Source organism: Oncorhynchus kisutch, linkage group LG2, assembly GCF_002021735.2.
Source record: "Oncorhynchus kisutch isolate 150728-3 linkage group LG2, Okis_V2, whole genome shotgun sequence".
Taxonomy (NCBI): domain Eukaryota; kingdom Metazoa; phylum Chordata; class Actinopteri; order Salmoniformes; family Salmonidae; genus Oncorhynchus; species Oncorhynchus kisutch.
The window spans coordinates 20,971,011-20,994,465 of record NC_034175.2 but is presented as its reverse complement, the minus strand read 5'-3'; the positions used below and the strand labels follow the sequence as shown (position 1 = coordinate 20,994,465).

At 41.9% G+C, this 23,455-nt stretch overlaps 1 protein-coding gene across 1 annotated transcript in view; it reads left to right on the top strand.

Annotated features, from left to right (window-relative positions):
- LOC109909189 (gamma-aminobutyric acid type B receptor subunit 1-like) overlaps positions 1-23,455 on the top strand; it is a 45,335-nt gene that overhangs the window by 2,413 nt on the left and 19,467 nt on the right. The window contains exons 2-8 of the mRNA XM_031790487.1: positions 1,768-1,854; positions 2,109-2,173; positions 2,723-2,861; positions 7,393-7,578; positions 11,401-11,418; positions 15,857-16,017; positions 22,476-22,610. Coding sequence (XP_031646347.1) covers positions 1,776-1,854; positions 2,109-2,173; positions 2,723-2,861; positions 7,393-7,578; positions 11,401-11,418; positions 15,857-16,017; positions 22,476-22,610 — 783 coding nt within the window. The 5' untranslated portion in view covers positions 1,768-1,775. The remainder of the gene's footprint in view (positions 1-1,767; positions 1,855-2,108; positions 2,174-2,722; positions 2,862-7,392; positions 7,579-11,400; positions 11,419-15,856; positions 16,018-22,475; positions 22,611-23,455) is intronic.

Sequence of the window (23,455 nt, the reverse complement as noted above, 5' to 3'; positions counted from 1 at the left end):
AACACACTGGTCTTTAGTGGTAGGAGTACTACTCACTAAACTGCTGTAGGTGAGGTTTTTGTTACTAGATGAATAGTGTACATATGAAGGTTGGTGTATGCTTTTGTTTGGTCACTGGTTTAGATGATCATCTGGGTTGTCCTTGTCAATGGTTATGAATTACACTACCGGTCAAAAGTTTTAGAACACCTACTCATTCATTTAAAAAAAACTTTTTTCTTTTTTTCTTTTTCTTTTCATTGTAGAATAATAGTGAAGACATCAAAACTATGAAAAAAACACATGGAATCATGTAGTAACCAAAAAAGTGTTCAACAAGTCAAAATATATTTTATATTTGAGATTCTTCAAAGTAGCCACCATTTTCCTTGATGACAGATTTGCACACTCTTGGCATTCTCTCAACCAGCTTCATGAGGTAGTCACCTGGAATGCATTTCAATTAACAGGTGTGCCTTCTTAAAAGTTAATTTGTGGAATTTCTTTCCTTCTTAATGCATTTGAGGCAATCAGTTGTGTTGTGACAAGGGGGGGGGGGTATACAGAAGATAGCCCTATTTGATAAAAGACCAAGTCCATATTATGGCAAGAACCGCTCAAATAAACAAAGAGAAACAACAGTCCATCCTGACTGGACACATCTCAACATCAACTGTTCAGAGGAGACTGTGTGAATCAGGCCTTCATGGTTGAATTGCCGCAAAGAAACCACTACTAAAGGACACCAATAATAAGAAGAGACTTGCTTGGGCCAAGAAATACGAGCAATGGACATTAGACTGGTGGAAATTTGTCCTTTGGTCTGGAGTCCAAATTGTAGATTTTTGGTTCCAATCACCATGTCTTTGTGAGACACGGTGTGGGTGAATGGATGATCTCTGCATGTGTGGTTCCCACCGTGAAGCATGGAGGTGGTGGTGTAATGGTGTGGGGGTGCTTTGCTGATGACACTGTCTGTGATTGATTTAGAATTCAAGGCACACTTAACCAGCATAGCTACCACAGCATTCTGCAGCGATACACCATCCCATCTGGTTTGGGTTTAGTGGGACTATCATTTGTTTTTCAACAGGACAATGACCCAACACACCTCCAGGCTGTGTAAGGCCTATTTTTACCGAGAAGGAGAGTGATGGAGTGCTGCATCAGATGACCTGGCCACCACAATCCCCTGACATCAACCAAATTGAGATGGTTTGGGATGAGTCGGACAGCAGAATGAAGGGAAAGCAGCCAACAAGCATATGTGGGAACTCCTTCAAGACTGTTGGAAAAGCATTCCAGGTGAAGCTGGTTGAGAGTGTGCAAAGCTGTCGTCAATCAAATGTATTTATAAAGCCCTTTTTACATCAGCCGATGTGAAGGCAAAGGGTGGCTATTTGAAGAATCTCAAACACAAAATATATTTTGATTTGTTCAACACTTTTTGGGTTACTACATGATTCCATATGTGTTATTTCATAGTTGTGATGTCTTTCTACAATGCAGAAAATAGTACAAATAAAGAAAAACCCCTGAATGAGTCGGTGTTCTAAAATGTTTAACCTGTAGTGTATGTGTTTGATAAGACTGTCCCATTATGAATGTTGTTTCCTCCAATGAACTTGAGGTTTTTGTTACAATATAATGACTGTACTACTGTGTAAAGGCTGTTTAAAACTACCTTCCCTCTCTGTCGCTTAATTTCATTATCTTCTTATTTAATCCTTTAGTCTCTCTCTCACTCACTCTCTCTCTTTCTCTCTCTCTCTCTCTTTCTCTCTCCAGATTCAGAAATGGCACAGCTATTGTTTCTTATAATTCTGTATGCTCTGCCATCTCTTGTTGTGGCCATGCATAATTCAACAACTGGAGGTAATTATTGTGTTTGTGTGTGTACATGTGCGTGCAACTTGTGTTTGTGTAAGTGTGTTAGCAGTTAGAAAAACCGTGGAGATTGCAAAATGACCTAAATGGAGCATCCTCACAATGTTGTTGAATGAATGGAGGAAGGCATTAGATGAAGTGATGATTATAATTGAAGTGTAATATATCTCATGACTGTAATGTAGACTACTGTAAGTGATTATTCTTCCACTCATCATGTCTTTCTCTTGTCTCCTGTTTAGGCTGTGCCATCATCCGTCCTCCCAGAGATGGAGGCATCCGCTACAGAGGCCTGACACAAGAACAGGTACAGTACTCTCAATACCATCACAATTTGAAAAAAAGATGCTATCTAGAACCTAAAAGGGTTCTTCGGCTGTCCCTATAGGAGAACCCTTTGAAGAACACTTTTTGGTGCCAGGTAAAACTATTTCCACAGGGGTTTCGACAAGGAAACCAAAAGAGTTATACCTGGAACCAAAAAGGGCTCTTCTGTGGGGACAACCGAGGAACCTGTTTGGAACCCTTTTTTCTAAGAGTGTACTACCACTGTTATCACAGTACTATCACTACTATCACAGTACTATCACTATTATCACAGTACTATCAGTTCTACCTTTAATCATATCCAACCCTAGATAAAGTAGAAATAGCTCATATATTTTCTTGTCAATTCTGACGTAATCGCCCCTTTGGTTCTCTCTAGCATGGCCATATTTAGTGTCTACTATGTTGTTGTTGTCCTAATCATAGCAACGCATTGAAGCCTATAGGAAAAATGACTCATTAGTCAGGTGATGTACATATTTAAAGACATAGCTAAACATCAATCTATGTCATCTATTTATGTGTGTAGATCCGCAATGTGCAGATCCTACCAGTGGACTACGAGATAGAGTACATCTGCAGGGGGAACAGGGTCATAGTGGGCCCTAAGGTCAGGAAGTGCCTTCCCAACGGCACATGGACCGACATCACACTGCACAGCAGATGTTGTAAGTACTCTCTACTTTATTTACAGCCTACCCGCTTGACTTCAGTGTCACTCTAAGGGTAAATCTAAGGGTAAATTCCCTCTTCAATGCCTGTCAGAGGGAATCCCTGGATTGACTGGACTATATTACTGCTACCACTTAAGGATATCTTTGATGTATCATTGATTATTGTGCGCCACTCTGCTCTGTAACTTAGTGCTCATTTCATCAACAATAACTATGACAAAATATTTGTCAACAACCTATTTTTCCTGATGAAAACTAATGACGATAACGAGAAGACATAAAAAAAACTACTGAAAATGGTAACAAATTAGTTTTCATTTCAGTTGATGAAAATGTAACGATATGAGAATTCCACATGAGACAAATGCACATTCAAATTGACATGAAGCTCCTTTTCGTCTGTTCTTTCCAATCATACATATGCATGCCTTTGCAGAATATGTAATGCAATCCTCTCTTTGGCAGAATGAACGTCTTTCAGTTGCATGGTTTGATTGAGCTGATCTGCCCAGCTCTCCCACACGTCACTTCAGTCACCCATCATTTTTTTTAAACTGATGCATAGCCAGCAGGCCAGGACACTTCAATTGTAACTAACCTTTACTAGAAACAATCATGTTTAATCTCTCTTATTTCAATGTAGACTATTTTTGCTTTGATCACATCAGATTGAGAGCTCTATTTTCCCATGTCGCCTTCTTCATCTGTGTTGATCCTCTCATTGTCAGCAAATGTGAGCGCAGTGTATTTCAGATTGGAAATATTAATGCTATTTGCTGAGTATTAGTAGTATTAGCCGACCGCCTGGCTTTCTTTCTGTTGAACCATCTGGTTTCCGAACGCCTCAGAACGGGACTTGACAGGAAGCCTATGGCAGGAGCAGATGAAACAACCACTGGTTTTAATTGGCTGATCTCTCAGCCCATCACCATCTAGCGCAACCCTTAGAACCTCTCTCTAAGTGTGCTGCATTCGGGGGCAACAAAGAGAACTCGATTAGCTCGTGCAATATGGATATTCCAGAGTCTGCTATATCTGAAGTGTATAAACAGCATTCAGTGACATCGTGTTACAGGACAGCTAGCAGAGTTACGTTGGCTAGCTATTAGCATGAACGGCGATATGTGATGCACCATAACAAAACTTTTCTGCCTCGATTTGGAGCCACTCCTCATAGTCGTGTGATTTGCTCAGAATTTGAATTGATTATCATGTCACTCAGCAAATCCCAAACGGTCCCCACTGTTACCAGGCTCTATGCATCAGCAATTGGAGCCTGGAGACAAGGTTAGTAGTACAGTAATAATTCTGGCATTGTTGGAAAGCTCAGATTCTTCCCCTTTTAAAGGAATCACTGGTATTTACCCCCATCCAATGGTTATGATTGGGAGAAAAGAGCTGTATAGCTCATTTGTTTAACCTCTAGCCAAGGCTTCGTAGCTTACAGTGGGGCAAAAAAGTATTAAGTCAGCTACCAATTGTGCAAGTTCTCCCACTTAAAAAGATGAGAGAGGCCTGTAATTTTCATCATAGGTACACTTCAACTATGACAGACAAAATGAGAAGAAAGAAATCCAGAAAATCATATTGTAGGATTTTTTCTGAATTTATTTGCAAATTATGGTGGAAAATAAGTATTTGGTCACCTACAAACAAGCAAGATGTCTGGCTCTCACAGACCTGTAACTTCTTCTTTAAGAGGCTCCTCTGTCCTCCACTTGTTACCTGTATTAATGGCACCTGTTTGAACTTGTTATCAGTATAAAAGACACCTGTCCACAACATCAAACAGTCACACTCCAAACTCCACTATGGCCAAGACCAAAGAGCTGTCAAAGGACACCAGAAACAAAATTGTAGACCTGCACCAGGCTGGGAAGACTGAATCTGCAATAGGTAAGCAGCTTGGTTTGAAGAAATCAACTGTGGGAGCAATTATTAGGAAATGGAAGACATACAAGACCACTGATAATCTCCCTCGATTTGGGGCTCCACGCAAGACCTCACCCCGTGGGGTCAAAATGATCACAAGAACGGTGAGCAAAAATCCCAGAACCACACAGGGGGACCTAGTGAATGACCTGAGAGCTGGGACCAAAGTAACAAAGCCTACCATCAGTAACACACTACGCCGCCAGGGACTCAAATCCTGCAGTGCCAGACGTGTCCCCTGCTTAAGCCAGTACATGTCCAGGCCCGTCTGAAGTTTGCTAGAGAGCATTTGGATGATCCAGAAGAAGATTGGGAGAATGTCATATGGTCAGATTAAAACAAAATATAACTTTTTGGTAAAAACTCAACTCGTCGTGTTTGGAGGACAAAGAATGCTGAGTTGCATCCAAAGAACACCATACCTACTGTGAAGCATGGGGGTGGAAACATCATGCTTTGGGGCTGTTTTTCTGCAAATGGACCAGGACGACTGATCCGTGTAAAGGAAAGAATGAATGGGGCCATGTATCGTGAGATTTTGAGTGAAAACCTCCTTCCATCAGCAAGGGCATTGAAGATGAAACGTGGCTGGGTCTTTCAGCATGACAATGATCCCAAACACACCACCCGGGCAATGAAGGAGTGGCTTCGTAAGAAGCATTTCAAGGTCCTGGAGTGGCCTAGCCAGTCTCCAGATCTCAACCCCATAGAAAATCTTTGGAGGAAGTTGAAAGTCCGTGTTGCCCAGCAACAGTCCCAAAACATCTCTGCTCTAGAGGAGATCTGCATGGAGGAATGGGCCAAAATACCAGCAACAATGTGTGAAAACCTTGTGAAGACTTACAGAAAACGTTTGACCTCTGTCATTGCCAACAAAGGGTATATAACAAAGTATTGAGATAAACTTTTGTTATTGACCAAATACTTATTTTCCACCATAATTTGCAAATAAATTCATAAAAAAATCCTACAATGTGATTTTTCTGGATTTTCTTCTCATTTTGTCTGTCATAGTTGAAGTGTACCTATGATGAAAATTACAGGCCTCTCTCATCTTTTTAAGTGGGAGAACTTGCACAATTGGTGGCTGACTAAATACTTTTTTGCCCTATATATGGTAAATCATGGCTGACATTGGTTACAATTGGCCGCAATAGCAATGTGTCAGCTATATTCAGGGATAGTAGGCCTAGTTGGACAAGTCTAGCTGAATGTGCACATGATGGAAGTAAGAGGTAAATACATGATATATACAAAAGTATGTGGACACCCCTTCAAATGAGTGGATTCAGCTATTTCAGCCACACCCGTTGCTGACATTTGAATAAAATTGAGCACACAGCCATGCAATCTCCATAGACAAACATTGCCAGTAGAATGGCCTTGCTGAAGAGCTCAGCCAACCTTCCAACAACTCAGTTTGTCATATTTCTGCCCTGCTAGAGATGCCCTGGTCAGCTGTAAGTGCCGAGCAGCCGCACACAAGCCTGAGATCACCATGCGCAATGCCAAGCGTCGGCTGGAGTGGTGTAAAACTCGCCGCCATTGGACTTTGGAGCATTGGAAACGCATTCTCTGGAGTGATGAATCACACTTTACCATCTGGCAGTCTGACTGACTAATCTGGGTTTGGCGGATGCCAGGAGAACACTACCTGCCCGTATGGATAGTGCCAACTTTAAAGTTTGGTGCAGGAGGAATAATGGTCTCGGGCTGTTTTTCATGGTTTGGGCTAAACCCCTTAGTTCCAGGGAAGGAAAATCTGAACGCTACAGCATACAATGACATTCTAGATAATTCTATGCTTCCAACTTTGTGGCAACAGTTTGGGGAAGGCCCTTTCCTGTTTCAGCATGACAATACCCCCTGCGCACAAAGTGAGGTCCATACAGAAATGGTTTGTCGAGACTGATGTAGAAGAACTTGATTAGCCTGCACAGAGCCCTGATCTCAACCCCATCGAACACCTTTAAGGGATGAATTGGAACGCCGACTGCAAGCCAGGCCTAATCGCTCAAATTCAGTGCCCGACCTCAATAATGCTCCTGCGGCTGAATGGAAGCAAGTCCCCGCAGCAATGTTCCAACATCTAGTGGAAAGCCTTCCCAGAAAAGTGGAGGCTGTTATAGCAGCAAAGGGGGTACCAACTCCACATTAATGCCCATGATTTTGTAATGAGATGTTCGACGAGCACTTTGGCCATGTGGTATTAATTATTTAATTGGGAAAAAAATGCACAGACTAAAATGAATGTGACTAAAACGAAACAAAAATTGTCCAATTTTTTTGGGTCAACTGATAATAACTAAAACTAACGAAGAAGGAAATTACTAAAATGTGACTAAAATATTTTTGAAAACTAAAACTAAATAGAAAAAAGCTGCCAAAATGAACACTGGTACCATAGTAGCCTGGGTGCTAATCTGTTTTCTGCTCTCTTGCCAACTCCTTGTAGAATTGTCATGCCATATATGTTCCATAAGGAGTTGGCAAGAGAGCAGAAACACACTGGCAGTTAGTACATGTCTTGTAAATATGACTGCTGTCATTCCCGCTAACCTTCCTCCCACTACTCTGCCCATCTCTCTCCCAGTGCTGCTGTGCCCTCGTGTGTGGACGTCCCTGGAGAATGGGAGGGTGGCGCTGAAGCCCCCTGGGCCACCGGTGGAGGGCACCGTGCTGCACTACAGCTGCCATGCTGGCTTCATGCTGGAGGGCAGGAACATCACACACTGCACCAAGCTGGGCAAATGGGACTCACCCAAACCTGTCTGCCTCTGTAAGTGCGGAATAGAATCCCAATCTTTTCCTGTTATTAATTTGTGATGTTGGTGTTGATATTAAATGCTTTGGTTTAGCTTTGAAATGGAAAAACAACACATATACTCCATGGAAACATACATAGACAAACCAATATACGCTGAGTGTACAAAACATTAGGAACATCTTCCTAATATTGAGTTGCACCCTTTTTTCTCTCAGAACAGCCTCATTTTGTCGTGATATGGACTCTACAAGGTGTTGAAAGTGTTCCATAGGGATGCTGGGCCATTTTGGCTGGGTGTCCTTTGGGTGGTGGACCAATGTTGATACAAACTGTTGAGAGTGAAAAACCCAGCAGCGTTGAAGTTCTTGACACACTTAAACTGGTGCGCCTGGCACCTACTGCTATACCCCGTTCAAAGGCACTTAAATATTTTGTCTTGCTCATTCACCCATTGAATGGCACACACACACAATCCATGTCTCAATTGTCTCAAGGCTTAAAAATCCTTCTTTAACCTGACTCCCCTTCACCTACACTGATTGAAGTGGATTTAACAAGTGACATCAATAAGGGATCATAGCTTTCACCTGGATTCACCTGGTCAGTCTATGTCACGGAAACAGCAGGTGTTCCTAGTGTTTTGTACACTCAGTGTACATTGATATATTGTCATTATAGTTGTTTGTCCATGCATGTATTCTACAATGGTGTATATGCTTTGTTTTGTGTGCAAATCATAGGTGTGTATAGGTAGAAATGATAAGTATTCAGCTTCTTTGGATTAATGTCAATTGTATTTCCTTGACTCCTCGCATCCTCTCTCCTTGCCTCCTTCTCAAAACACAACGGCGGAGAAGAGCAGAGGTTCCTCACCTCGGTTCCTCTCCTCATTCTGAGAAGGAGACAAGAAGGGAGGATGCGAGAAATCCAAGAAATCCAAGAAATCCAATTGACATTCACCCCCGTTCTGTGCACTTGTCTTAAACAGGGAGTTGTAGTACTGCCACCTGGTGGACACAAGCCATATTTTATATCATAATTGTGAATGATTGTGTAATACCCAATGAAAGTGACATCAATTTTACATCTGTGTTCTCGTTTTGTAGGCTAAGAATGTTTTGTTCAAATGTATATGTATTTTGGTATGAATTTACTTCAACATATTTGACGCCGAAGAAGAAGCACGAAGCTGAGAATTTACAACCATCTCATTTGAACTACACACATGAACTACATCTCCCACCAATCAGCTGTATATTTCTCTATTTCGAAAGCTTGCAGGTCTCCATTTATTTTATATATTGTTTTCATTTTCAAAAAGTACTGGCTGGCAAAAAAAAAACGGTAATCTGAGATATAAAACATTAGACGGCCTGTAACTAACTGGTTCTTATCGTCCTTATCGCCAAGAGTGTGCAAAGCTGTCATCAAGGCAAAGGGTGGCTACTTTGAAGAATCTCAAATATAAAATATATTTTGATTTGTTTAACACTTTTTTGGTTAAAACATGATTCCATATGTGTTATTTCATCATTTTGATGTCTTCACTATTATTCTACATTGTAGAAAATAGAGAATGAGTCGGTGTGCCAAAACTTTTGACTGGAAGTGTATATATATTAAATGACCGCGTTTTCCTGAATTTTATGATATAATCTTGAAGCCCATTCAAGAGATTTTGGGACATGAGCTGCAAAACGTGGACCCGTACAAATCAGCTTGGTTATAGAATCTGGCCCCTCTCTTTCTAAAATTATCTGCCGCCAGTGTTGCAACCCCTTTGACTAGTCTGTTCAACCTCTCTTTCGTGTCGACTGAGATCCCTAAAGATTAGAAAGGTGCCGTGGTCATCCCCCTCTTCAAAGGGGGTGACACTCTAGACCCAAACTGTTACAGACCTATATCCATCCTGCCCTGCCTTTCTAAAGTCTTCGAAAGCCAAGTTAATAAACAGATCACTGACCATTTCTAATCCCACCGTACCTTCTCTGCTGTGCAATCCGGTTTCCAAGCTGGTCACGGGTGCACCTCAGCCACACTCAAGGTACTAAATGATATCATAATCGCCATCGATACAAGACCTGGCCAAGGCTTTTGACTCTGTCAATCACTGTATTCTTATCGGCAGACTTGGTTTCTCAAAAGACTGCCTGGCCTGGTTCACCAACTACTTCTCAGATAGAGTTCAGTGTGTCAAATCGGAGGGCCTGTTGTCCGCACCTCTGGCAGTCTCTATTGGGATACCACAGTGTTCAATTCTCAGGCCGTCTCATTTCTCTGCACATATCAAAGATGTTGCTCGTGCTGCGGGTGATTCCTTGATCCACCTCTACGCAGACGACACCATTCTGTATACATCTGGCCCTTCTTTGGATACTGTGTTAACAAACCTCTAAACAAGCGTCAAAGCCATACAACACTCCTTCTGTGGCCTCCAACTGCTCTTAAACGCTAGTAAAACTAAATGCATGCTCTTCAACCGATCTCTGCCCGCACCCGCCTGCCCGACTAGCATCACTACTCTGGACAGTTCTGACTTAGAATATGTGGACAACTATAAATACCTAGGTGTCTGGTTAGACTGTAAACTCTCCTTCCAGACCCATATTAAGCATCTCCATTCCAAAATTAAATCTAGAATCGGCCTATTTCGCAACATTTCCTATTTCGCAAAACAAAGCCTCCTTTACTCACGCTGCCAAACATACCCTCGTAAAACGGACTATCCTACCGATCCTCGACTTGGGCGATATCATTTACAATATAGCCTCCAACACTCTACTCAACAAACTGGATGCAGTCTATCACAGTGCCATCTGTTTTGTCACCAAAGCTCCATATACTACCCACCACTGCGACCTGTATGCTCTCGTCGGCTGACCTTCTCTACATATTCGTCAACCCACTGGCTCCAGGTCATCTATAAGTATTGGCTAGGTGAAGCCAAGCCTTATCTCAGCTCACTGGTCACCATAACAACACCCACCCGTAGCACTTGCTCCAGCAGGTATAGTTCACTGGTCATCCCCAAAGCCAACACCTCCTTTGGCTGCCTTTCCTTCCAGTTCTCTGCTGCCAATGACTGGAACGAATTTCAAAAATCGCTGAAGTTGGAGACATATCTCCCTCACTAATTTGAAGTGTCAGCTGTCAAAGCAGCTTACCGATCGCTGCAGCTGTACACAGCCCATCTGTAAATTGCCCATCTGTAAATTGCTCATCCAACTGCCTACCTCATCCCCATATTGTTTTTATTTACTTATTTTTGCTCTTTTGCACACCAGTACTTCTACTTGCACATCTATCACTCCAGTGTTCATTTTCTAAATTGTAATTACTTCGCTACTATTGGCCTTTTTATTGCCTTACCTCCTTACTCCATTTGCACACACAGTACATAGATTTTTCTATTGTGTTATTGACTGTACTTTTGTTTATCCCACATGTAACTCTGTGTTGTTGTTTTTTGTCGCACTGCTTTGCTTTATCTTGGCCAGGTCGCAGTTGTAAATGAGCACTTGTTCTCAACTGGCCTACCTGGTTAAATAACGGTGAAATAAATCAAAAAAAGAAAAGAAAAGCGGAAGTGGCCGTCACTTCCACAGGGTATACAGACAATACAGTAAAAGTAGCCCACATACTGATGTTAATTTAAGGAGCATGGAGTACTGTACATGTGTAGTGAGTAACACGTATAGTGCATCAATCCATGAAGAATGAAACAATTTACAAACATCACACAGTGATAGTGTTGCATTTACATACACTAGCAGTCACCAAATCATTTTGACTATTAACAAATGTAATTTTGCCTTTTCTATTTGCTTGCCATAGATGACAGAAACTACAAAGGTAAGAGAGATTGGTTTTGGTTGGGTTGTCTGTAAATGTCAAAGCTCAGTGAAACAAATGGTGCAAAAAAGTTGTAATGCTTCTGTTAAGCACAAGAGGGCAGTAGTACATCATTTCTGAGCAGGGTGCCTTATGCTGACCAGTAATTCTGCTGGTGAAGGATTTAAACTGATTAGAATTAGGGAAAGGGGGGTACCTAGTTATTTTTCCAAATGAATGTATTCAACTGAAATGTGTCTTCCACATTTAACCCAACCCCTCTGAACCAAAGAGGTGCGGGGGGCTGCCTTAATCGACATCCATGTATTCGGCGCCCGGGGAACATTGGGTTAACTGCCTTGCTCAGAGGCAGAAAGACAGATTTTTATCTCGTCAGCTCAGGGATTTGATCCAGCAACCTTCCTGTTACTGGCCCAACACTCTAACCACTAGGAGTAGAAATGACACACAGTATGCTATAGTTAAATTGTTGTCCTTGTGGCGTTGACAAGATGATTATTTGTTTGTCAGTTTTGTTAAAGATTATTGCTTCCTTAAAGAGGCTACCTGTTATGCCTGTCGTAAGATACTCAGAAAACTCAGATTTTCACTCAGATTTTCACTAATAATATTTTCATGATTATTATCAACCATTAACAACAACATTACGCACTCATTTCAACTTAGTCTTCTCCTCCGCCAACCTGTCCTATCAGTGCATAGAAAGCACATTTTCTTCCAAAATCTCCATGAAATGTGAACCAGACTTACTCTCTCCTTTTCTCTCTCATTCACTCTCTCTCTCATTCTCTCTCTCTCTCTTCATTCTACTTTTCACTCAGTGTGGTATCAACACCCACTTACAGTCTTCTTAGCTGGGTAAAGATTAATGCCCAGGCCTGTCTGTGTCTTTGTGGTGTGTGTGTAGGTGTGTGTGGAGGTGTGTGTGTTTGTGGGGAGGTGTGTGTGGAGGTGTGTGTGTGTTTGTGGGGGTGGGTGTGTGTGTGGAGGTGTGTGTGTGTGGGTGGGTGTGTGTGTGTGTGTGTGTGTGGGGGGGGGGGGGGTGTTAGCAGCAGTCAGAGGAAGTCAGAAAAATCTCTCTTCTGTGATCTTAAGCCCTGTGTTCTTATAGGTTAACCAGAATAGGGATGCCTGTACAACACTGGATTCCACCACTGATACAGCTGATATAATAGATAGCTCTGGGAGAGGTGTTGCGACAGTGTTTTGCTTCTAAGGCTGTGGGCGACATTTTAGTCACACATACGAGCATAGATCTGTACAAAAACAATCTGCACCGTAAAATTACAATCTGCAGCGTGATTTAATTTGAAGCTTTGCTTCAACGATGTGCCTTATAAGGAGGAGATTATTTAACCAGAGTTAAAGGGGCAATCTGTAGTTGCTACATCCACTTTTGGATTTATACAGGACGTGTATTATATTGATTATTGAAGAATATCACTTATAAAGGTCATACCACATCAGAACCCAAAATACAGTATAATCTTGTTTTACTCCAATATTTATAAACAATACAACTGTAAACAAACACTGTATAGCTTAAAAACATAAAACTATGATCGTACTATCATAGATAGTCAGTCCCTGCATTCATAGCTCTGTCTATGAATTTGAAAGTGGTTACATTTCTCCAGCCCCATCCCTCATATTTACCAAAACCAGTGGCGAGGTGACCACTTTGATTTTGTTTTTGTTTGAATTGCAGATTGCCCCTTTAAGTAAACTCTACCATGCACGCAATCCAATTGAGAGTTGCAGTATTTGGAACTAGCATTGTATTATTTGCCATACCGTCTATTCAAACCGGGTTTTTTTTGCACAGTGCTCTTGTCATGTCAAATGTCGACCCCATTATGTGCTGTTCAGTGTTTGCTGGCATATAGAAGGCCGCGTAATGGAATCACATTTAAATATCAGGTGTGAATAATACATGGCATGCTGCAAAGTTCAGACAGGAGAGAGAGAGAGGGGGGGGGGGGGGGGAGGGAGGGGGGAAAGGGAGAGAGAGAGAGGAGTACTACGTCATTGTGGGCTACAGATGGCTCAGCGGGTTAGAGGTTGGAACATGCATGGTGCTGAGTGGCAACACAAGGGCTGTGAGTTGAATTGCCACCTGTGCCAAGTATACTGAATAACAGTTAGTAGCTTTGGGTCTGCTATTGACTATTACTGTATTCAGATGCAATTCAGTAGTAAGTCCACTCCACTGTAATCGTATTGAGGTGGAGTAAGGAAGGTGGCTATTTCTCCATCACACAATCTATCCCAATGTGCACAATATGAGTATTTCTACAGTGATATTACATAGAGAACCTAAAGCCAGCCTAATTGTTCAGCAAAGGTGGAATGCATGTATAGCATTGGCTTTAATCTCTTGTCCCCAGAGTGCCAGTAGCTGTTGCCAATGAGTCAGGTGTTACATTTGAGCCGTGGAAGAGGTGGAGTCATGGGAGGGGAGCATTACTGACTAATTCTATCATTCTATTATAGCTGGTTCTAATTCTGTTATGGATATTGGCCTACTGGGGGTATGAGAGCCCTGTCTCAGAGCTGACAGTGAAACGGTGGGCTGCATCCCAAATTGCACCCTATTATTTATAGTACACTACTTTTGACCAGAGCTCTATTTCATAGGGAATAGGGAGGCATTTGGGACGCGGACAGTGCTGCATTGGCCGATTAAAGGGCAATGAGAGGAGGCTTTAAAGTGGACAGACGTTTCAAACAGCAGGTATGCTGTAGCCTGTACAGTAGCAGCCCTTGGCTATACATCACACAGACTGACTCCAGGTCAGCTTAGATGAAGGGAAAAGGAGAGCCGGGAGATTGATGCAATGACATGTCCACTGCTTTTGCTGATTTCTCAAAATAGCCCTTGAGGCATTTAATTGTCTTTCTTTCTATTGGCTTGTGGGCGTGTGAATGAATGTCCTTTCATTGGTTATTGAGACAGAACTGAGAAGCAAGTGAGGCATTGTTGTGGTTGAGAATCGATTTGGCTCACTGTCAATCTAAAGTCTATGTTGATTTGATATTCCAACATTTGATTTCTATCAGTTTATCCTCTATTTTCCCAGGTAAAGTTAACATAGTCATTATATATTGATTTGAATAATCAATTGCTAGCAAAAGATAAATTAGAGAGTGACAGATACCGAGAGTTTGCCAATATTATTTGATTGTAGAAACTAGGTGCTGCAAACTTCTTTGATTGTAGAATCTAGGTGTTGCGCACGCACGCATATACACGCACACACACACACAATTCAAAAATTGGTAAATAGGCGCGCGCGCGCGCGCGCACACACACACACACACACACACACAATTCAAAAGTTGGTAAATAGGCACTGCAGTTTACAGTGCCCCCCCCCCCCACTTGCTCTCTCGATGTCTCTACACATTCACCGACTAGCAAATATCATCAGTGTTGTCCTCGCTCATACACGCATGCACACGCACACACACACACACACACACACACACACACTCATAGCCTCTGCTGCAGTGGATGATGTACTTTTCGCGTCTCATTCCGTTTAATCCTCTACCATTGGAAATACGTGTCGTTGCACGGACAGATTATTTTAAAATCCTGAAATTACGCATAGTGCGATTTGCTTTTATTAACCAGAGAATAAGAACAATTCAAACGTTATTCGCAACCCGGAGCTCGTTTTCTGCCGTCGCGCACGCATACCTTTCGGTGCAAAATCATGGCGATTATGAATCATTAGAAATAACGAACTAGAATTATTTTAATGTCTGTCTAATATTCTCCATCGCGACGGAAGGGGAAACTATCCTGCCTCATTAGCTTTTACAGCACTTGAAGAAAACCTTTCAACTTATTTGCTGGACCCAATTAATTGGACACTTCATCTTAGGTTTTGGAATTATTGAACTCTGCCTGCTGAACGACAAAAAGAGGCAAACGTGGTTTCCAAACAAGTTATACCCTATTTATAAACCCAACATTCAATGTCGATAAAAAACATTAACTATTTGCGTTGTATATCATCCGCCTCTGCACTGACAAATTATCAGTCGAAACGATTAGTCAACTGAAATAATAAAAAGAGCAGGCGAGCTAGGCAATTTCTTATTGTTGACTAACAATCTTAAACTGTCTGTTAGCGAGGAGACCAAGTGAATCCACTTTTTGGAGAGCACAAAGTTCTTCAATGAAATGCTATTGCGATTCATTGCAAATTCACCTCAAGGCTCTCTAAACTTTAATTACAACACAATCTCCTATTATTCTAATACGAACCCAACTCCACTGCAACATTCGGATATTGCTCCAATTCAATTTACCTGACCATGGCGGCAATTGGAAAAAGTCTGCGGCAATTATCGAGTGTCGCGTCCGGCCATATTGCACTTCGAGCATCGCTCACCTTACTTTTCCTCTCCTGGCCGTGCCCATCCTTAGGCAAGAAGAAACTCTACATCGGAGCTCTCTTCCCAATGAGCGGCGGTTGGCCGGGCGGCCAAGCATGTCTCCCCTCTGCGCAGATGGCTTTGGATCTGGTGAACAACCGGACGGATATTCTGCCGGATTACGAACTGGAGTTGATATACTATGACAGTATGGTGAGTAGATGTTGGATCAAATAGATCCATTGTTGTGTTTAAAAAGTGGAAGTCACATAAGCAGAAGATAACGTTTTATTATCTTGGTTTTATACACGGCTCTAGACCAGTTGAAATGTAATTTATATATATGATATATGAAATACATGAACACTTCATTTCTATTTCAGTTACAGCCTTTCTTCTTTACATGTCTATACATTGTTAAAACTTGCCAACATGATTATTGATTTCCAGCAGGCATAGGCCTACTCCTTTGAATGCATTGCCTTTGTAGCAGGTGGGTGCAGTAATGTCACAACTCAGCAGCATACTTATTTAATATTGTCAAGGGAGTCAAAAGCCATATTATATTACACCTTTTAGAATTGTTGCACAGTTGCCAATTATATTTTTTAAAAATTAAACAAGGCAACGGTAAACATGTCATCCCCCACAAACAATGCAGCGCCCCCCTTGGGCCAATTGAGATATCACTCCCAACTAACACATTTCAGTTAATTACCATATCTCCAGCTTTAGGCCAATCAGTGTCATTTTGTAATTGCTGGATCTCTATGGCAAGATGCATCATTGGCCAAAATGTCGTCAAAATCGTGTGGCTAATGTACGAATGGACAGAGACCGATCCACAGTCCCCTCCCCGATTTCAGTGGTGGTGGACGATAAACTAAACTAATGCCAAGTCAGACACTGATATTGGCTTGCTGCAATTCAGCGTCAGTGCAGGTATAGGAAAAAGGGAACTTTCACGATGAAACTGGACAACCACAAAGCATCAGCTGGCTGCTAGGAGGTTATGTGTCTTAAAAATAAAAAAGACCAATGTCTGTATGTCAAGACCAATGTCTGTGTGTCAAGACCAATGTCTATGTGTCAAGACCAATGTCTATGTGTCAAGACCCATGTCTATGTGTCAAGACCCATGTCTATGTGTCAAGACCCATGTCTATGTGTCAAGACCAATGTCTATGTGTCAAGACCAATGTCTATGTGTCAAGACCAATGTCTGTGTCAAGACCAATGTCTGTGTCAAGACCAATGTCTATATGTCAAGACCAATGTCTATGTGTCAAGACCGATGTCTATGTGTCAAGACCCATGTCTATGTGTCAAGACCAATGTCTATGTGTCAAGACCAATGTCTATGTGTCAAGACCAATGTCTTGTCTATGTGTCAAGACCAATGTCTTGTCTATGTGTCAAGACCAATGTCTCTGTCAAGACCAATGTCTATGTGTCAAGACCAATGTCTATGTGTCAAGACCAATGTCTATGTGTCAAGACCAATGTCTATATGTCAAGACCAATGTCTGTGTCAAGACCAATGTCTGTGTCAAGAACAATGTCTGTGTCAAGACCAATGTCTTGTCTATGTGTCAAGACCAATGTCTATATGTCAAGACCAATGTCTATGTGTCAAGACCAATGTCTATGTGTCAAGACCAATGTCTATGTGTCAAGACCAATGTCTATGTGTCAAGACCAATGTCTATGTGTCAAAGCACAGGGGACATTTCTTCAGTGGACAGAATGCCACTGCAGAGGTCTCCTCGGCATAAGATGTCACATATAGCTGACTGTCACTGTCCCATTTGACCACTAGCTGACTGTCACTGACCGTCACTCTCCCATTTGACCACTAGCTGACCGTCACTGTCCCATTTGACTACTAGTTGACCACGAAGCACCAGTTACTAACCTGGAAATGATAGAGCCAAATATTTATGTTATTAAATGAACAAAACACCCCCTGCTTGTTTCCCATCAATCATTCATCATATAGGCATTTTCAAATGTCAGCACTCTTCACTCACTACGCGTCTATATGTCTCCCACTGTTTCTGGCCCAGTTTTTGCCTCCCACTTCATCATTAGCTTTAACACACAGCCATCCTTCCCACTGGGTTTCCATATCAATCATACTACAGGACAGATGCCTCCACTACACCCGGGCATACAGCACACAGGCATGAAACAGTTAACTGTGCTGTGACTGGTTAGGGAGCGGTGCTCACTTTGTTCCGATTGGTGTAAAAGGCTCTGCAATGGAATCCCATTGTAAAGAAGAGGGAAGAGCGGGGAGGAGAGGAAAGTTGGCATGGCAACACAGTTACCATTGAAACAAACAGGCTTCTTATTTTTCTCCTTTCAATTAGATAAGAATTTGGATGAATAGATATGGTAGATGTATGCGTGTTGAGATTCAGGGTTTGAAAATCATATACAGAACATACAGTTAGGCTGTGGACATATCAAATATACTGACTATACATATTATTTAACTTGAAACAGCTCTGTGAATCAATGGTACTGGCCATAGAATACAATATATTCTAAAATCTAGAATTCTGGAATTTATGGGATTAATCTCACCCATTGGTTGATTTATGGTTCTATTTTTGTTTTGACAAACCAATAGATTTACACCTTTGTGACAGACCAATACAGGACTAGAACAAAATCAATGTCACACGTCAGACAGTGACATTTTCTTGAAAGTAACCTGCAAGTGCGTGCTAGTGTACAGTTATTGCTAATTACAGTTGGGTTTGATGATCACTTTGACGATCAGTGGACTGTGAACGCTTCACACCAGGCTGAAATATTCATGAACAGTTTATGAGTGAAATTATGGGAGATGGAATTAAATACGGATACTTTTTTTACTGTAAGTTGTTATCCAATCAGCATCTTTTTTTGGTCAAGTACCAAATAGAACACAGGCAATCATAACTCACACTCTGTTGTGAGCATGAGATTTAGAAATAAGAATCAACATCATCCAATTGCTTGTCTTCTTAATTGCTTTATAATATCTGGGGTTGGGATATCAAATAAGAAGAAATGCTCATACAGTGGTCTTGGCTTGAATGTATAATGATGTTCAATAATAGAATGTGTTCATTTAAAGGTCACAATAGTTCAAGTGAAGCTTTTAAAGTGCGATCTGTTTGCCTTGGGAAAAGATGACTTGTCAAATATACCATGACATAATTAGACACTGAATACTGAAATATTAAGAAGACTTTACTGTAGATGAATTTCAACACTTACACCATTTATTTGTTATGCAGCATATCTCTTTATCTATCTACATGGGTAGATCGCTGCTTGTTTGCTTGTGTGGTAGGATAGGGAGAGAACATTAGACTGTTTACAGCACATTGAGATCTATACACAGACACACCACTCACCCTCTCTAGACCGTTGCCATGGTTATATCAAAGCAGAGATTGATAACTTTGATCAATTATTTACTGTGGTGGAGGGAGACAGAGGTAGAGAAATGGTGTGATGAGGTGCTCTCTGTGTAGAGGCGCCGTCTTTCGGATGGGACGTTAAACGGGTGTCCTGACTCTCTGTGGTCACTATAGATCCCATGGCACTTATCGTAAGAGTAGGGGTGTTAACCCCGGTGTCCTGGCTAAATACCCAATCTGGCCCTCACACCATTATGGCCACCTAATCATCCCCAGCTTCTTGTTGGCTCGTTCATCCCCCCTCCTCTCTCCTGTAACTATCCCCCAGGTTGTTGCTGTAAATGAGAGTGTGTTCTCAGTCAACTTACCTGGTAAAATAAGTCTTAAATAAAATAAACAAATCTCGCACTTCCCCCTTTAATTGGCGGCTGGAACATAATAGGACTCAATCAGGGACCAAAATGATTAATATGTCCACATGGTCCACACGCATGCCCGCACACACGTGTGTATCAAAATCATGTATGCACCATTTAACGCCATGACTCACGTGGTACTCCAGATTTAATTACTGGGAGGAGATTTAGAAATTCACAGTGACTTGAGATAAGACATAAGATCCCACTGGTCCTCTTATATATTCACACTTCTTTTATATTATTCAATGTGAAATGCAATTCAAGAGAATAAAGCAGATCAGCATATGTGGCTTCTTCTCCTACTCTTTCTGTGAGATTGGTTTCTCATCAAAGTCTCATGGGTGGATAGATTGGATGCTGGAGTATTATCGCAGTAATGCTAACTCCGACGCTAATATTGGGTTGCATCGTTTCAGCACCACGGACAGTGCATGTGTGTTTGTGGAAAAAGGGAGGGTTATACATACCACCCTTACAAAAAAAAGACATGGTTTTCAGACATGTGTGAAGTTTCACATGTCCATTTTTTCTCCCACGTGACATTCTTTTTCACATGTTCATTTTTCACCACTTCCAGCTACATCTGGTCTCCCATCCAGGAACGGACCCTGCTTAGCTTCAGAGGCCAAACAGCAGTAAAGTAGCTGTAATGGATTTGTCAAAATTTGCAACTGGAAAAAAGACAGGAAAAGCAAAGACCAGGGTAACATAACCAAAGACAGGGAAAATTGCAGGGAAGAGGGAGGCATTTTATTTAATTGCATTATCATAATTTTTGTTTTGCATTAACTTACAATTCATTGGCTCCCGCATTTAAAAATGATTTTGTTTTGCTATCATTAGTTTTGGGTTTATGTTTTGCATTCAATATCATTATTTTTGTTTAGAACACTAAGAATGTTGTTCTGGACTACAGAAGTTTTGCTTCATATTAATGGCACAAATGTAGCTCACTCACTAGAGCAGGGTAAGGAAACCCCAGTCCTGGAGGGCCGCAGGCGCTTCATGTTTTTCATTAAACCAACCTGGAAGACGAGGTGTGTTGAATGTAGGCAATCACTGAACTGATCAATTAGCTCAGTTGGTTATGTGTGGTGCCTAGTTGGGACAAAATCCTGCAGCACCTGCAGCACTCCAGGAACAGGGTTGCTTACCCCTGCACTAGAGGATTGCACCATATAACAATGCTGTTATTCAATTAGAAGTGTTTAAAGTGGCAGTCCTTTATTGAAACATTAACAAAGTTTTCTCCTTGCCACAGTTTTTGTAAACAGCTGAGGGATGGAGCTGGAGAAATGCAACCACTCTTATATCCATAGACCATGCTATGGATGCAAGTACTGACCAACCTTTATATCAAAATTATAGTTTTAACTATGTTTTTAGGCTACATTTACTTTGCTTACAAACATTGGAGTAAATGTGGAGTATTCTTACATGTGAAACTGCAAATTAGATTGTCTCTTTAGATGTGGAATGTTAAATGTTAAAATATTTTCAAATATGAAAATGAAAATGTGATTTCTACATGTTTTTCACACGTGGTTTTCTTACATGTGAAACAGCAAATGTGATTTTCACGTTGGAATGTTTTTCACATGTCAAACAACAAACTACAATAACATGAAACATGAAATAACATGAAACAAACATGATAACAAACTGCAATAACATGAAAACATGTTATTCTCCTCACATGTGAAAAGGTGGTGTTAACATGTGAACTCCGACATTTAAATCACGTGTAAATATGGTTTCACGTGAAATTTAAGCTCAACATGTGAAGACGGCTATTTTACATGTCAAACTGCAAATTTGACATCTATTTTTTGTTGTTGTAAGGGCAGGCATCTCCAGGAGTTCTCTGGGGCAGAGAAAAGGTTATGACCGCCTGACATGTTATCAGATGTGACAGGATAGCAAAACGCCACTTTCTCTTCCGGTGTGATCAATTGGACTTGGTGGTGTCATGATATCTAGATCACATCCTACAATCTAGTGACAGTAGCATTAGACAACAACGTTTTTAACAGTCAAACAACCACCCTTGAAATCAACAGGCCATTTTTGCATCCAACACATTTGCATCTTGAGTGCGCTATTTCCATCTCGGGAACAGACAAACCAACACACAAATCAGGGCCCATAATGTCCGTTGTTAAGTCATAGTTTTCCACAACCGGATTGCTTGTGACACTCAACTGCAATGCATGGGAGTTCTGTCTCCTCTCTCTCCCCCTCCACAGTAAATCACCATTAAACGTGTCAGGCTGATTTAGATCTGGCCCTACTGAGGACTGGAATGGGGATGGCTTATTCAAAACCTTGTTGACAGGCCTGTGGTGGATAATTTGTCCACCTCAAGCTTATTTTACATTCATTTGAGCTTTTGAATGTGCTTTGTTTGTGATATCTCCTTCTCTCCTTGTACATTTACATTTTCTTCCCATCTCTTTTTGGACAGCTTGGTCGATTTAACTCTCTCTGTGGCCATCTTTTTCCACTTTTATACTGACGCTCAATAAGGGTGAATATCGATCACTGTTCTGTTCTTCTCTTTCTGTTTCTGATCATCTTCTTTCTTCTCCCCACCCTTCTCTCCATCTCTCTCTACCCCTGTTCTCTACCCACCCCCTCACTTACTCTCCCACATCTCTCACCCCTCCCCTCTTCTTCTCCTCCCCCCCTATCTCTCCTAATCTTCCTCCTCTTTTTCCTCCCTCCCTTTCTCCATCTCCCCCTCTCTCCTCACATCTATCTCCCCTTTTATTTCCCTCCATCTCCTCCTCCCTCCATTTTTCCCCTCTCCCCCTCTCTCTCACTCTCTCTCTCTCAGTGTGACCCGGGTGAGTCCACCAAGTTGCTCTATGATCTGCTCTACACAGAGCCCATCAAGACTGTCCTGATGCCCGGCTGCAGCTCCGTATCCACACTGGTAGCAGAGGCTGCTCGCATGTGGAACCTCATAGTGGTGGGTAGCTATTGTGTGTGTGTCCCATGCTCTATATGTCTCTCTCTTGCTCTCTCTCCCTCTCTTTCTCTCTGCCTCTCTCCCTCTCTCTCTTCCTCTCTTTCTCTCTGCCTCTCTCCCTCTCTTTCTTCCTCTCTTTCTCTCTGCCTCTCTCCCTCTCTCTCTCCCTCTCTCTCTCTCTCTCTCTCTCTCTCTCTCTCTCTCTCTCTCTCCCTCTCTTTCTCTCTGCCTCTCTCTCTCTCTCTCTCTCTCTCTCTCTCTCTCTCTCTCTCTCTCTCTCCCTCTTTCTCTCTGCCTCTCTCCCTCTCTCTCTCTCTCTCTCTCTCTGCCTCTCTCCCTCTCTATCTCTCTCTCTCTCTCTGCCTCTCTCCCTCTCTCTCTCTCTCTCTCTCTCTCTCTCTGCCTCTCTCCCTCTCTCTATCTCTCTCTCTCTCTTTCTTTCTCTCGTAATCTCATAATCAACCTTAAACTTAAGTCAACCTTTTTAGCCAACTAATTAATAGAGAACAAATTAAATCTCCCTATCTATCCATCTCTCTCCTTCATTAAACACTCTATCTCTTTTAGCTTTTCCAATCTCCTCTTTACTCCCTCCACTTGCCAGCAACCAGTGCCTTGGGCCTGTCTGCTTGATTTCCTCTGTTCTCTTCCTCTCAGCCTCCTTGTTCCCACTCTAGCTGTCGACCCCCCCCCCCCCCCCCCCCCCCACACACACACAAAGGGTTCAGGCTCTTTAGTGAGTGTGTGAACACCACCACCAATCTCTACACACTTATTTCTGTCCCTGCTCAGCCCTTAGGAGGAGTAACTCTCTGCATGTCAAACAAGCCTATCAGAGAGCCAAG